General features: G+C 35.1%; 1 protein-coding gene across 1 annotated transcript; it reads left to right on the top strand.

Moving 5' to 3' along the window:
• The first annotated feature begins 4,146 nt into the window (after positions 1–4,146).
• On the top strand, positions 4,147–15,672 carry eif4e3 (eukaryotic translation initiation factor 4E family member 3). Its single transcript, XM_048178117.1, has 7 exons — positions 4,147–4,518; positions 5,687–5,759; positions 11,269–11,363; positions 11,736–11,796; positions 11,956–12,022; positions 13,544–13,699; positions 13,914–15,672. Exons 1-7 carry the CDS (start codon positions 4,343–4,345, stop codon positions 13,958–13,960), a joined length of 675 nt encoding a protein of 224 aa, XP_048034074.1. The 5' UTR covers positions 4,147–4,342; the 3' UTR covers positions 13,961–15,672.
• The last annotated feature ends 738 nt before the right edge of the window (positions 15,673–16,410 follow it).

Here is a 16,410-nt window from a genome sequence, read left to right as displayed (position 1 = left end):
AGCTGCAGACCAGTCAGGGTGCCAATGCTGACCCCTGTCCACCGCCGAAAGAGCCAACAGTGGACACGTGAGCATCAGAACTGGACCACGGAGCAATGGAAGAAGGTGGCCTGGTCTGATGAATCACGTTTACATCACGTGGATGGCCGGGTGCGTGTGCGTCTCTTACCTGGGGAACACGTGGCACCAGGATGCACTATGGAAAGAAGGCAAGCCGGCGGAGGCAGTGTGACGCTTTGGGCAATGTTCTGCTGGGAAACCTTGGGTCCTGCCATCCATGTGGATGTTACTTTGACACGTACCACCTACCTAAGCATTGTTGCAGACCATATACACCCTTTCATGGAAACGGTATTCCCTGGTGGCTGTGGCCTCTTTCAGCAGGATAATGCTCCTGACACAAAACAAAAATGGTTCAGGAATGGTTTGAGGAGCACAACAACGAAGTTTGAGGTGTTGACTTGGCCTCCAAATTCTCCAGATCTCAATCCAATCGCGCATCTGTGGGATGTGCTGAACAAACAAGTCCGATCCATCGAGGATCCACCTCGACACTTACAGGACTTAAAGGATCTTCTGCTAACATCTTGGTGCAGATACCACAGCACACCTTCAGGGGTCTAGAGGAGTCCATGCCTCGACGGGTCAGGGCTGTTTTGGCAGCAAAAGGAGGACCATCACAATATTAGGAAGGTGGTCATAATGTTAAGCCTGATCTGTAATTTATTATATTTTATTTTTTTACCTTAATTTTTAATTAAAATGTCAAAACTGTACCTTCTGGTGAAAAAACAGACTTCTCTCTAGTGACGTACGCAGAATTTCCCTAATCGTTTAGTCCACGTAAACCTCGCCCCTGCAAGCTCACATTCATCTGCCTCCACTCTTTAGCACCATCTCAACATCCAATCAACAACTGATGCACAGAACCAAGTCCCCACTCTACTTTTTTCCCTGATAATCCATTAAACTCAGATCTGTCTCTACTTCGGTTTCATTGTGACTTTAAGGTGGGTGCACATAATCACACAAGCCCTTTCACAAATTTGATTAACTGTTAATAGAGCTCTATACTCATTCAATGTTGCTTGCATCTGATGCATACTAAAATTTATAGCATCTCTTAATCATCTAGTCTTTATTTAGGATAAATCGACTTCATTCCCCCAACTGAAATACACTTAATGATGTTGTTTAGGCATCTGTACATGACCCCACTGCCTGAAGCAAGACATACATTGAATCTATCTCCATCTTGAGCAAACCTGCACAGCTTGATTTTGAAAAGACATATTCCTCACTTGTTGTTCCTTTTAATTACTGGAACAACAATTAATTGAAATTCCAATCCCCTAACCTTTAAATTGGAGGGCAAACAAAGGATGTTGATACAGTAACATGTCTTATCCACCCTCTGGTGTTAGCTTTGTTTGGAACATAATAGCTAGTTTCGAGCTGGTTTGAACTGGTCATTAGCAGCTACCATGCTCCAATAAAATACCTATACCACCTTAAAACAACATGAAATGTAAGTTGTTATAGTCTTTTCTTCCCTATTGTGACACACTATATTGCCAAAAGTTTTGGGACATCGACGTTTACATGCACATGAACTTTAATGACATCCCATTCTTAATCCGTAGGGTTTAATATGGAGTTGGCCCACCCTTTGCAGCTATTACAGCTATTAACTCTTCTGGGAAGGCTTTCCACAAGGTTTAGGAGTGTGTTTATGGGAATTTTTGACCATTTCTTCTAGAAGTGCATTTGTGAGGTCAGGCAGTGATGTTGGTGAGAAGGCCTGGCTCACAGTCTCCGCTCTAATTCATTCCAAGGTGTTCTGTCAGGTTGAGGTCAGGACTCTGTGCAGGCCAGTCAAGTTCCTCCACACCAAACTCACTCATCCATGTCCTTATGGCCCCTTCCATGTTGGAACAGGAAGGGGCCATCCCCAAACTGTTCCCACAAAGTTGGGTGCATGAAATTGTCCAAAATGTCTTGGTATGCTGAAACATTAAGAGTTCCTTTCACTGGAACTAAGGGTCAAACCCAACCCCTGAAAAACAACCCCACACCATAATCCCCCTCCACCAAATTTACACTTGGCACAATGCAGTCAGGCAAGTACCGTTCTCCTGACAACTGCCAAACCCAGACTTGTCCATCGGATTGCCAGACAGAGAAGCGTGATTGGTAACTCCAGAGAACATGTCTCCACTGCTCTAGAGTCCAGTGACGGCGTGCTTTACACCACTGCATCTGACGCTTTGCATTGCACTTGGTGATGTAAGGCTTGGATGCAGCTGCTCGGCCATGGAAACCCATTCCATGAAGCTCTCTACGCACTGTTCTTCAGCTAATCTGAAGGCCACATGAAGTCTGGAGGTCTGTAGCTATTGAGTTTGAGACTTCTGCGCACAGAATGCACTGCACTGCACATGCGCATGCCCTGACTCTGATATTTTACGTGGCCGAACCACTTCATGGCTGAGTTGCTGTTGTTCCCAATTGCTTCCACTTTGTTATGATACCACTAACAGTTGACTGTGGAATATTTAGTAGTGAGGAAATTTCACAAATGGACTTATTGCACAGGTGGCAACCTATCACGGTACCACGCTTGAATTCACTGAGCTCCTGAGAGCGACCCATTCTTTCACAAATGTTTGTAGAAGCAGTCTGCATGCCTAATGTTTGATTTTATACACCTGTGGCCATGGAAGTGATTGGGACACCTGAATTCAATGATTTGGAGGGGTGTCCCAATACTTTCAGCAATATAGTGTATGTCAGAGTGAAACAACTTCTTGAACATGCAAAAAAATGTAAGGCGAGGCTTGATTTTGTCCGTCAGAAATTGATTGGATGGTTGTGCTTTACTATTGGTCGATCTCATGTGAGTGACAGGTTGTCCCGCCCTCGCAGCAGTAAATGTCATCGGAGAAGAGATGTCGCTGAAAGAGGGAGGGGAACTAATTTTTTTGACTAAAGATTATGAGGGCACATGATTTTTTTTTAAATGTGCGTGAATATATCATTTATAATAAATACTGCAATATTCCATAAAAAAACAAGAATTGTCAAAATTGATTTCATGGTGACTTTAATCTGGTCAAAGCAGCAAACTGGCTTGGTGTTATTTTAGTATTATTTATAAACTTAATATTTTGATTTTTTTTTCAGTTTTCATTTAAATTTTATTTTAATTTTTAGTTATTTGTTTTTGTCATTTTTATTATTTTTTATTTATTTGATTTAATTTAATTATTTTATTTAATTTAGGTGCCAAGATGACATTATCTTAAAGCGTTAGTTTACCCAAAAATGAAAATTTTGTCATTTATTACTCGCCCTCATGCTGTTTCACACCCGTAAGACCTTCGTTCATCTTCGTAACACAAATTAAGATATTTTTGTTGAAATCTGATGGCTCCGTGAGGCCTTCATAGGGAGCAATGACATTTCCGCTCTCAAGATCCATTAATGTACTAAAAACATATTTAAATCAGTTCATATGAGTACAGTGATTCAATATTAATAATATAAAGTGACGAGAATATTTTTGGTGCGCCAAAAAAACAAAATAACGACTTATATAGTGATGTACGATTTCAAAACACTGCTTCAGGAAGCTTCGGAGCGTTATGAATCAGTATGTCGAATCATGATTCGTTATGAATCTTTTGTGTCGAATCATGATTCGGATCGCGTGTCAAACCGCCAAACTGCTGAAATCACGTGACTTTGGCGCTCCGAACAGCTGATTCGACACAAAAGATTCATAACGCTCCAATGGATCTTCATCAAAAATATCTTAATTTGTGTTCTGAAGATAAACGAATGTTATATGGGTGTGGAACGACATGAGGGTGAGTAATTAATGACAGTATTTTCGTTTTTGGGTGAACTAACCTTTTAACTCATTTTCACTAAAGTCTTTTTTATAAGTTATTCAAATAATATTTAATAACGTATATTTTATTTTGGCTTTATTTCAAGTGTTTTTAGTTAAACACTTTTTTTGCTGGTCCAAGATGCTCAACCAGCTAGCACCAGCAAATGAATAAGCTGAATTGAAATGAATTGGTTTTACAAATTAGACCAATTCTATTAAAATATATCTGTATGCTTTTATTTTGAAGTGTAACTGAGACAGAGGGCGCTGTGCCTGACTTCACTCTCCAGTCCGACTCTGTTGTTGTTGTGTCGGTGACGCGGCAAGTCCAGCCGGCCAAACGGCAAATGAGTCAGCATCAATAACCTGCCTATCTTTGGATGTGGAGGTTAATATAGAACTCCCAGCAAAACACTCACACATCGATTAGAGGTAATAAAGCGAAAAATGGCGGTTCCTGCAGCCCCAAACCTGCAGCTGAACACGGCGAGACAAAGCAGCCCAGTGAACTCCACAGAAAACAACATCCACATCGACGAGCGAGAGCTGGAAAACATCACCAACAGCGTCGAGGACGGCACCTCTCTGCCTCTCCACTCGCCCTGGACCTTCTGGCTGGATCGGTACGATGATGTTGCCATATTACTGCTATAATGGATTAGACTCTACATTCACAAGCCTGTCAAGAAAGGCCCGAGATTTATATTTCTCTTTTTTCTTCTATAGTTAACCTGGCTCTTTTTTTCAGAGTCTAAACGAGCACATCTAACACTATTACATGGTTCAAGTGAATTTAGTGGATGCAAGCTTTGTGTTTTCCATATCGCAGAGCTGCTATAACAACTTGGTAAAGTAGGTCGAGTCACCTGTAGGTCATGGTTGTTATTTAATATCAGATCTCATGTCCTTTCTAAAGCTCTCTGAACCATATAACAGTGTAATATGGTAAGGGTGCACCTCAAGGCTCTGTCATGAGCCCAGTTAACTTTTGTTTTTGAGAGATTTTTAAAATGTAGGACACTGTCAATGCTAAATAACTTGAGATTGTGAAATGGCCACATCTAAGTTGATTGTTGATCTGCATAAAATTTCATTTACACTGATATATCACTGTAAACTTTTGATAATGTAGTTTCTTTTTTCTTAAGCTTCTCTTCTGTAAAATTGTCTTTCGGTAATGATTTTCAAAGGGTTGAAGTCCTGTTTACTGTCTGACTGACATTTGGTTGCCATAACGATTGTGAAATGCTTGAGTTCTCGCATTACATGATCACAAGCACTGCACTTGACATAAGACGGAAGATAACACCTCTATGAATCTGATTTATGACACAGATGTGTGTAGCTTAGTGTTGCACAAATGGGATAGTTCACCTAAAAGTTAAAATTCTGTTGTTATTTGCTCTCCCTCATGTCATTGCAAAATTGTATGATGTTCTTTTGTCCGTGGATCACAAAAGGTGAATTTCTGAAGGATGTCATGACCTGACAGAACCGCTCTTTATCACATATTATGAGGCTGTCAAGCTCCAAAATGACAAATCGCACCGCTCTTCACAGCAGCCAGCTGTCATTTTTGAAGCTTGACAGCACCACAGCATCACTTTCATTATCCTGGCCACTCTTTTGATAATATTACTCAGAAATTCACCTTTGTTCCACAGAAGACAGAAAGTCATACAGGTTTGGAATGACATGAGGGTGAGAAAATGGTGATACAATTTTCATTTTTATTCTTTTAAAGCTATTTATCAGCATACATCTTGTAATTGTACTTTATTTATCTTCCAGGTCATTACCAGGTACAACGGCAGCAGAGTGTGAATCAAATTTGAAAAAGATATATACCGTCCACACTGTACAGGTACTGCTATAATACTATAAGTATTTTTTAATTGCCATTTACAGTTGCTTTGTGAGCACAAAATGTACGTTTTGCCGGATCAGCCTAAAAAAAATGAGTTGTTTTAATATCTATGAAGGTGTAGTGTTATTTCCGTTTATATGGTGTTTTCATTGTGAAATATGCAGATTTGGAGGCTAACATTTCAGTGACTTTAAATCACACAATTCTGACTTTAAATCAGGCAATTCTGACTTTAAATCAGGCAATTCTGACTTTATATCAGGCAATTCTGACTTTAAATCAGGCAATTCTGACTTTAAATCAGGCAATTCTGACTTTAAATCAGGCAATTCTGACTTTATATCACGCAATTCTGACTTTAAATCAGGCAATTCTGACTTTATATCGCAATTCTGACTTTATATCACTCAATTCTGACTTTAAATCAGGCAATTCTGACTTTATATCAAACAATTCTGACTTTATATCACGCAATTCTGACTTAATATCTCACAATTCTGACTTTAAATCAGACAATTCTGACTTAATATCATGCAATTCTGACTTTAAGTCAGGCAATTCTGACCTAATATTACGCAATTCTGACTTTATATCACAATTTTTACTTTATATCACGCAATTCTGACTTAATATCTCACAATTCTGACTTTAAATCAGACAATTCTGACTTAATATCATGCAATTCTGACTTTAAGTCAGGCAATTCTGACTATATCACGCAATTCTGACTTTAAATCAGGCAATTCTGACTTTAGGCAATCTGACTTTAAATCAGGCAATTCTGACTATATCACGCAATTCTGACTTTAAATCAGGCAATTCTGACTTTAAATCAGGCAATTCTGACTTTAAATCAGGCAAATCTGACTATATCACGCAATTCTGACTTTAAATCACACAATTCTGACTTCAAATCACACAATTCTGATTTTATATCAGGCAATTCTGACTTTATATCAGGCAATTCTGACTTTAAATCAGGCAATTCTGACTTTATAGTTAAATCAGGCAATTCTGACGTTAAATCAGGCAATTCTGATTTTATATCAGACAATTCTGACTTTAAATCAGGCAATTCGGACGTTAAATCAGGCAATTCTGACTTTAAATCAGGTAATTCTGACTTTAAATCAGGCAATTCTGACTTTAAATCAGGCAATTCTGACTTTAAATCAGGCAATTCTGACTTTAAATCACACAGGCAATTCTGACTTTAAATCACACAATTCTGATTTTATATCAGGCAATTCTGACTTTAAATCAGGCAATTCTGACTTTATATCACGCAATTCTGACTTTAAATCAGGCAATTCTGACTTTATACCACGCAATTCTGACTTTAAATCAGGCAATTCTGACTATATCACGCAATTCTGACCTTAAATCAGGCAATTCTGACTTTAAATCAGGCAATTCTGACTTTATATCACGCAATTCTGACTTTAAATCAGGCAATTCTGACTTTAAATCAGGCAATTCTGACTAAATCACGCAATTCTGACTTTAAATCACACAATTCTGACTTTAAATCACGCAATTCTGACTTTAAATCACGCAATTCTGATTTTATATCAGGCAATTCTGACTTTAAATCAGGCAACTCTGACGTTAAATCAGGCAATTCTGACTTTAAATCACACAATTCTGATTTTATATCAGGCAATTCTGACTTTAAATCAGGCAATTCTGACTTTATATCACGCAATTCTGACTTTAAATCAGGCAATTCTGACTTTATATCGCAATTCTGACTTTAAATCAGGCAATTCTGACTTTATATCTCACAATTCTGACTTTAAGTCAGGCAATTCTGACTTTAAATCAGGCAATTCTGACTTTATATCGCAATTCTGACTTTATATCACGCAATTCTGACTTTAAATCAGGCAATTCTGACTTTATATCTCAATTCTGACTTTCTGACTTTAAATCAGGCAATTCTGACTTTATATCACACAATTCTGACTTTAAATCAGGCAATTCTGACTTTAAATCAGGCAATTCTGACTTTATATCGCAATTCTGACTTTATATCACGCAATTCTGACTTTAAATCAGGCAATTCTGACTTTATATCAAACAATTCTGACTTTATATCACGCAATTCTGACTTAATATCTCACAATTCTGACTTTAAATCAGACAATTCTGACTTAATATCATGCAATTCTGACTTTAAGTCAGGCAATTCTGACTTTATATCGCAATTCTGACTTTATATCGCAATTCTGACTTTATATCGCAATTCTGACTTTAAATCAGGCAATTCTGACTTTATATCTCACAATTCTGACTTTAAGTCAGGCAATTCTGACTTTAAATCAGGCAATTCTGACTTTATATCACACAATTCTGACTTTAAATCAGGCAATTCTGACTTTATATCGCAATTCTGACTTTATATCATGCAATTCTGACTTTAAATCAGGCAATTCTGACTTTATATCTCACAATTCTGACTTTAAATCAGGCAATTCTGACTTTATATCACACAATTCTGACTTTAAATCAGGCAATTCTGACTTTAAATCAGGCAATTCTGACTTTATATCGCAATTCTGACTTTATATCACGCAATTCTGACTTTAAATCAGGCAATTCTGACTTTATATCAAATTCTGACTTTATTCACAATTCTGACTTTATATCACGCAATTCTGACTTAATATATCACAATTCTGACTTTAAATCAGATAATTCTGACTTAATATCATGCAATTCTGACTTTAAGTCAGGCAATTCTGACTTTATATCGCAATTCTGACTTTATATCACGCAATTCTGACTTTAAATCAGGCAATTCTGACTTTATATCAGGCAATTCTGACTTATCACGCAATTCTGACTTTAAGTCAGGCAATTCTGACTTTAAGTCAGGCAATTCTGACTTTAAGTCAGGCAATTCTGACTTTAAATCAGGCAATTCTGACTTTATATCGCAATTCTGACTTTAAATCAGGCAATTCTGACTTTATATCAAACAATTCTGACTTTATATCACGCAATTCTGACTTAATATCTCACAATTCTGACTTTAAATCAGATAATTCTGACTTAATATCATGCAATTCTGACTTTAAGTCAGGCAATTCTGACTTTATATCGCAATTCTGACTTTATATCACGCAATTCTGACTTTAAATCAGGCAATTCTGACTTTATATCTCACAATTCTGACTTTAAGTCAGGCAATTCTGACTTTAAGTCAGGCAATTCTGACTTTAAGTCAGGCAATTCTGACTTTAAGTCAGGCAATTCTGACTTTAAATCAGGCAATTCTGACTTTATATCGCAATTCTGACTTTAAATCAGGCAATTCTGACTTTAAGTCAGGCAATTCTGACTTTAAATCAGGCAATTCTGACTTTATATCTCACAATTCTGACTTTAAGTCAGGCAATTCTGACTTTAAATCAGGCAATTCTGACTTTATATCACACAATTCTGACTTTAAATCAGGCAATTCTGACTTTAAATCAGGCAATTCTGACTTTGTATCAAACAATTCTGACTTTATATCACGCAATTCTGACTTAATATCTCACAATTCTGACTTTAAATCAGACAATTCTGACTTAATATCATGCAATTCTGACTTTAAGTCAGGCAATTCTGACCTAATATTACGCAATTCTGACTTTATATCACAATTTTTACTTTATATCACGCAATTCTGACTTTATATCTCACAATTTTGACTTTTAAATCACGCAATTCTGACTTTAAATCAGACAATTCTGACTTAATATCATGCAATTCTGACTTTAAGTCAGGCAATTCTGACTTTAAATCAGGCAATTCTGACTATATCACGCAATTCTGACTTTAAATCAGGCAATTCTGACTTTAAATCAGGCAATTCTGACTATATCACGCAATTCTGACTTTAAATCAGGCAATTCTGACTTTAAATCACTTTAAATCAGGCAATTCTGACTTTAAATCAGGCAATTCTGACATTATATCACGCAATTCTGACTTTAAATCACACAATTCTGACTTTAAATCACACAATTCTGATTTTATATCAGGCAATTCTGACTTTAAATCAGGCAATTCTGACGTTAAATCAGGCAATTCTGACGTTAAATCAGGCAATTCTGATTTTATATCAGACAATTCTGACTTTAAATCAGGCAATTCTGACGTTAAATCAGGCAATTCTGACTTTAAATCAGGTAATTCTGACTTTAAATCAGGCAATTCTGACTTTAAATCACACAATTCTGACTTTAAATCACACAATTCTGATTTTATATCAGGCAATTCTGACTTTAAATCAGGCAATTCTGACTTTATATCACGCAATTCTGACTTTAAATCAGGCAATTCTGACTTTATACCACGCAATTCTGACTTTAAATCAGGCAATTCTGACTATATCACGCAATTCTGACCTTAAATCAGGCAATTCTGACTTTAAATCAGGCAATTCTGACTTTAAATCAGGCAATTCTGACTTTAAATCAGGCAATTCTGACTAAATCACGCAATTCTGAGTTTAAATCACACAATTCTGATTTTATATCACACAATTCTGATTTTATATCAGGCAATTCTGACTTTAAATCAGGCAATTCTGACGTTAAATCAGGCAATTCTGACTTTAAATCAGGCAATTCTGACTTTAAATCAGGCAATTCTGACTTTAAATCACACAATTCTGACTTTAAATCACACAATTCTAAAATCACGCAATTCTGACTTTAATCACGCAATTCTGATTTTATTCTGATCAGGCAATTCTGACTTTAAATCAGGCAACTCTGACTTTAAATCACACAATTCTGATTTATATCAGCAATTCTGACTTTAAATCAGGCAATTCTGACGTTAAATCAGGCAATTCTGACTTTAAATCAGGCAATTCTGACTTTAATCAGGCAATTCTGACTTTAAATCAGGCAATTCTTACTTTAAATCAGGTAATTCTGACTTTATCATCTGACTTTATATCAGGCAATTCTGACTTTAAATCAGGCAATTCTGACTTTATATCACGCAATTCTGACTTTAAATCAGGCAATTCTGACTTTAAATAACGCAATTCTGACTTTATATCAGGCAATTCTGACTTTATATCAGGCAATTCTGACTTTAAATCACGCAATTCTGACTTTAAATCAGGCAATTCTGACTTTAAATCAGGCAATTCTGACTTTAAATCAGGCAATTCTGACGTTAAATCAGGCAATTCTGACTTTATTTCACCAGTTCTGACTTTAAATCACACAATTCTGACTTTATATCACGCAATTCTGATTTTATAACTCTCAATTGCAAGTTTAAGTCTTACAATTCTGAGAAAAAAAGTCAGAATTGTGAGTTAAAAAGTCGCAATTACCTTTTTTATTTTTTATGTAGTGGTGGAAACAAGCTTTCATAAATTACTGATGTTTTTTAATATTTGTACTGATAATAAATATATTGCTATATATTATATATATATATATATATATAATATAAACCCATACATTGTGCATCACCTCTTTGTCATTGCATACAGAGTTTCTGGAGTGTGTACAACAACATCCCTTCTGTGTCCTGCCTTCCTCTGAGGTGTAGCTATCACTTAATGCGAGGAGAAAGAAGACCACTGTGGTGAGTTTGATTTTTATGTAAAAGAATTTAGCCAATTAATTACTTTTATTCAGCAAGGATGCATTAAATTGATCAAAAGTGTCTGTAAAAGACATTTATAATGTCAAAAGATTTTGGTTTTTATACTTTCTATTCATCAAATGATCTTAAACAAAATGTTTCCACAAACATATTAAGCAGCACAACTGTTTTCAACATTGATAATAAGAAATTTTTTTTGAGCATCATATTAGAATAACATTTTTACCAACGCCAAACTTTTTACCAATAGTGTATATTTTATCCATATATTTGTCCTTAGTTTTGGAAATGTCTTTGAAGTGCTTCACATAAACCATATTGTTAAATATATTGTTTTCTATATCAACACAGGGAAGAGGAAAGCAATGCAAAGGGAGGTGTTTGGAAAATGAAAGTGCCAAAGGAGAGCACAGTAAGTCTGTCACTTCAGGCCTAAAGCACTTTGACTGTTAGACTGCATAATGTAAATGCATAAAATTCATACTACACAAATTCAGCATTTTCCTATACTTTCTAGTGTGTTTTATCGCTGCCAGATTGTAATTTTTGCCCGTATCCATTTTTCTCACAGACAGCTGTGTGGAAAGAGCTGCTGTTGGCTACGATTGGTGAACAATTCACTGATTATTGTGCATCAGGTGAGTGTAGAAATAAGTTTTATTCAGTTATTTCTATTACTTGTTTATTTTATTGATAACATTTAACCCTCTGGTGCTCCTCATTAGTAGCCGAAAACCTCAAATTTCTATTTTGTTCAATAATATTTTTATTTAATTTGTATTCTGAGGGAATTTTATGGTACTAAATAATGTTTATGCAATAATTATGATTCATTTTTTTCCACAATTTTTACAATACAGTTAATTATTTATTTTTTATTTATTTATTTTTTTAAATTAACCCATTCATTGCTTAGTTGATTTTTTTTTTGTTGTTGTTGTTGTTGTTGTTGTTCTGCATCATGGCTGATTTGCAGATTGTACCCTCCAAAAAAAAGTCTGTTTTTTATTATTATTATTTTTTTTTTAATTTTCCATTAATTTCTATAGTAGTCATTTTTGACTGCGAGGAGTATAAGTGTGTCTATTTTTTTAGGACTATTTAACCTTTTTGAAATGTCCACGTTTTTTTTTTTTTTCAGTCAAAAAAGTCAGTGTCTTCAAAGACTATAGAATAACACGAGACGCGTCACTCGTATTGTTTTGAATGGGAGAAAGTGCAACCCACAATATGGTGGAATAAGTCCCGCCTTCTAAATAAGAGCTTCAGAAATCATCTAATATGATGATTTATTATCAATATTGGAGACAGTTGTGCTGCTTAATATTATTTTATAACCTGTGATCCTTTTTCAGGATTCTTTGATGAATAAAAAGTTAAGAAATATCATTATTTATTTAAAATATAACTCTTTTGTAACAATATACACTACCGTTCAAAAGTTTGGGGTCAGTAATTGTTTTTCTTTCTTTTTTTTTGAAAGAAATTATTACTTTTATTCAGCACGGATGTGTTAAATTGATAAAAAGTGATAGTAAAGATTTATATTATTAGAACAGATTTATATTTTAAATAAATGCTGTTCTTTTTAACTTTTTATTCATCAATGAATCCTGAAAAAAAGGATCACAGGTTATAAAATAATATTAAGCAGCACAACTGTTTCCAACATTGATAATAACTGAGCATCAAATCATCATATCAGAATGATTTCTGAAGGATCATGTGACACTGAAGACTGGAGTAATGATGCTGAAAATTCGCAGCTTTGATCACAGAAATAAATTATATTTTAAAGTATATTAAAATGGAAAACCATAATTTTGAATTGAAATAATATTTCACAATATTATTGTTTTTTTCTGTATTTATTATGAAATAAATGCAGCCTTAATGAGCATAAGAGTCTTCGTTCAAAAACATTAAAAATAGTAATGTTTCCAAACTTTTGACTGGTATATTATATATATATATATATATTATATTATATTATATATATATATATATATATATATATATATATATATATATATATATATATATATATATATATATATTTTATTTTATTTTTTTTATCAAAAGTGACCAAAGAGCACCAGAGGGTTAAATTAAAACGAATAAGAATTATTAAAGAACAATAATATTTGTATGTCTTTTAGAGGATGAAGTTGTAGGAGTAAGTGTCAGTGTGAGAGAACGAGAAGATGTGGTTCAGGTCTGGAATGGAAACGCCTCTTTTGCCAATGAGGCAAACGTTTTAGGAAGAATCTACGAACTTCTTCCACAGATATCTTTTAAAGCAGTATTTTATAAACGTAAGTGTCAGTGGTTTACATTCTTCTCACTGCATGTCGCACTGTCCGTGCTGCGCTCACAGTTTATTCTTATAACATTAGATGCATGAGATTAGTAACATTAGATTAGTTCCTATAAAACCCTAATACCGTTCATTCATGTTTGATACAATGTTATACGTTTTTCATTCAGATTGTACTGTCGGTTGACACATTTAAATCTTTTTCTTTTCAGCACACGAGGAGCACCATGCATTCGAAGGTGGGCGCTCAAGACATTAGCGAGCTTTTGCACATTCATCACGTTTTTCCCTCTTTTTGGACTGATCCTAGAGAATGGACTGAAAACGGAAAACAGAATCCCTCCTGGGCGAACAGAACTCTTGGTTTTTGCAGTTCTTTCATATCATAGGGAATGTTACAGCCCTGTTTTTAAGTTGTAAGCGTTGCAGATGATCCCTCCATGCTTTTCGTGAGGAGTTTTCTCATACCAGATATTTAGGCGATATCAATTAAGATCACATAGCAGTAGCATATGTAATATAAATCATCACAACGGAGCAGTGTTGCCGATTGTTATCGTTTCCCCACTATTTCTAGGTTTATTGATCAAATGTGCAGTCCAGTGACAGTTACTGCTCGTCAGAATATATACTCGATGTGTTAGACATTTTATTTGCAGAGTTAGAGCGTCCATTAGGATCAAACTCTTAGGGCTGTTTTTCTTAGACGCACATTAGGCAGAACCTTAAACTTAGAAAAGTCCGAGGCTAAGCTTAATGTGTTTCTGGGAAACTATCTTTTATGCAAAAGTATTGCACATTTCTCTTCTGGCTTGGAGGTTAATGAATTCAGAGCAAATGTAAGTGGGTGTAACACAATCTTGGATATACAGCAAAATGCATATGCAATTCCTCGTATTCACCTTAAACTGAATATTTAAGTACATTTAAATAAAAACTGAATTAATCACATGAGGGTAAAATCTTGCATCTTGCAAACGGCTTTGCTTTTATGATTTAGAAAACTGACCTCCTCTTGTAGTATTTTATGTATATGAAAACTGTTTTAGAAATGCGTCAGAGCACTGTTGAACTTCTCTCTCTCTTTTTTTTTTTGGTTTACTGCGTTGTGGTTGATATGTTAATAACTTTAGCCCTTTACCCCATAAGTGTCTTGTCTTCGTCAGAATAGTCCAAATGCTTAATATAAGTTTTTTTTTTTTTACTTATGCATTTGCTCCTAACTGCCTTTTTGTTCAGTATAATCACACTGTGTCTTTTTCAGAGTGCTTATTATTGTAGTTTGTTTTATTGTGTTTGGATGGATGGATCGAGTCGAGAGGGGCTAGTGTAGATACTGTCAAATGATGTAACTGAAAATGACCTGTGTAATCATCAGAGCATATATTTTTTAGTTTTTCAGTACCAAAGATATTTCCTTTCTGTTCTCCTGTGTTATAATTTATCACGTCCTGCATCCTTCTGCACTCGCATAGAGGGAGTTACAACCTTATGTTTGTCTTTACCAGTGTTTGTCATGATGCCGTGTGCCGATTTTATTTAGGTTTGTCGAGTCGAATGCCCAAAAAGACCTGCATCATGAACCGGGTCTCTTAATGCACTAAAAAGCACAATTATGAGTTTGTCCTTCATATGGACAGGGATGTGCAAAATAACCTGTACATGCAGCTGACCTTTCAGCCTTTTCCTACCACTGATCTCTAAATGAGATATGCGAGTACTGAGGTGGATTTTTGGATTTTTTTTTTATTTTTTGGAGCATTTGTGTCGGTTTTCCAGGCTCCCAATCAGGATATGAAACCTCGAACTGATTGTCAATCTTATGGAATGGTGCCTTGTGTTCTCCCAGGGTTTCACCCATAGAATGTTTTGTTTATCTCTGTATTTAATCAGTTATATTATTAGTTTTTTCTTTCTTTTCTTTTGCTTATAGGTTTTGAAATATTGAATAAATACGAAGCAGAATTCGAAGTAAGAGTATTGGCGTTATTTATTTCAGCTGCATGTTATGAAGTACTGCAGTCTGCAAAAAGTACACTTCTATAATGTATTTAAAGTGCTCTATTTTCGTGCACTAATTTTGTACTTAATATACTAAAAATTCTTCTTTAGTACTTCTTAAGATCATCTTAAGAACATATAAGTGTACTCAACTGTGCTATTTTGAGACAGCATGAAATATGAACTAAAATGTGCATTTAATATACTATCTCTGTATTTAAAAAAATATTTAAATATAGAGATAGTATATTAAATGCACATTTTAGTTCATATTTCATGCTGTCTCAAAATAGCACAGTTGAGTACACTTAGATGTTCTTAAATAGTACTAAAGAAGAATTTTTAGTATATTATTTAAGTATAAAATTAGTGCACGAAAATAATGCACTTTAAGTATATTATAGCAATGCACTTTCTTCACCTGGGATGAAGTATCCTGTACTTGTGCACACATCTGTTCACCACAAGGTGGCGCTGCACACCCTTTAAACGCATTTTCACATCTTCACTCGTTCGCATCCACAATACATATAGTTAATTCACATTTCAACAGATTTGTGGAAGCTTTTATCATGTTATTGAGTGATTCATCACAGAAGGATCCAGTATTTGTTCCTCGCTCCTTGAGCGGCGAATCACTCCAGCCCTCAGCAGGTGGACGTGACGTCACGCCTCTACGCTACTCTCAAACGTACGACAAAAATTACG

The sequence above is a fragment of the Megalobrama amblycephala genome, linkage group LG24, assembly GCF_018812025.1.
Source record: "Megalobrama amblycephala isolate DHTTF-2021 linkage group LG24, ASM1881202v1, whole genome shotgun sequence".
NCBI classification, from domain to species: Eukaryota; Metazoa; Chordata; class Actinopteri; order Cypriniformes; family Xenocyprididae; genus Megalobrama; species Megalobrama amblycephala.
This window is presented reverse-complemented; position numbering and strand designations above follow the sequence as displayed.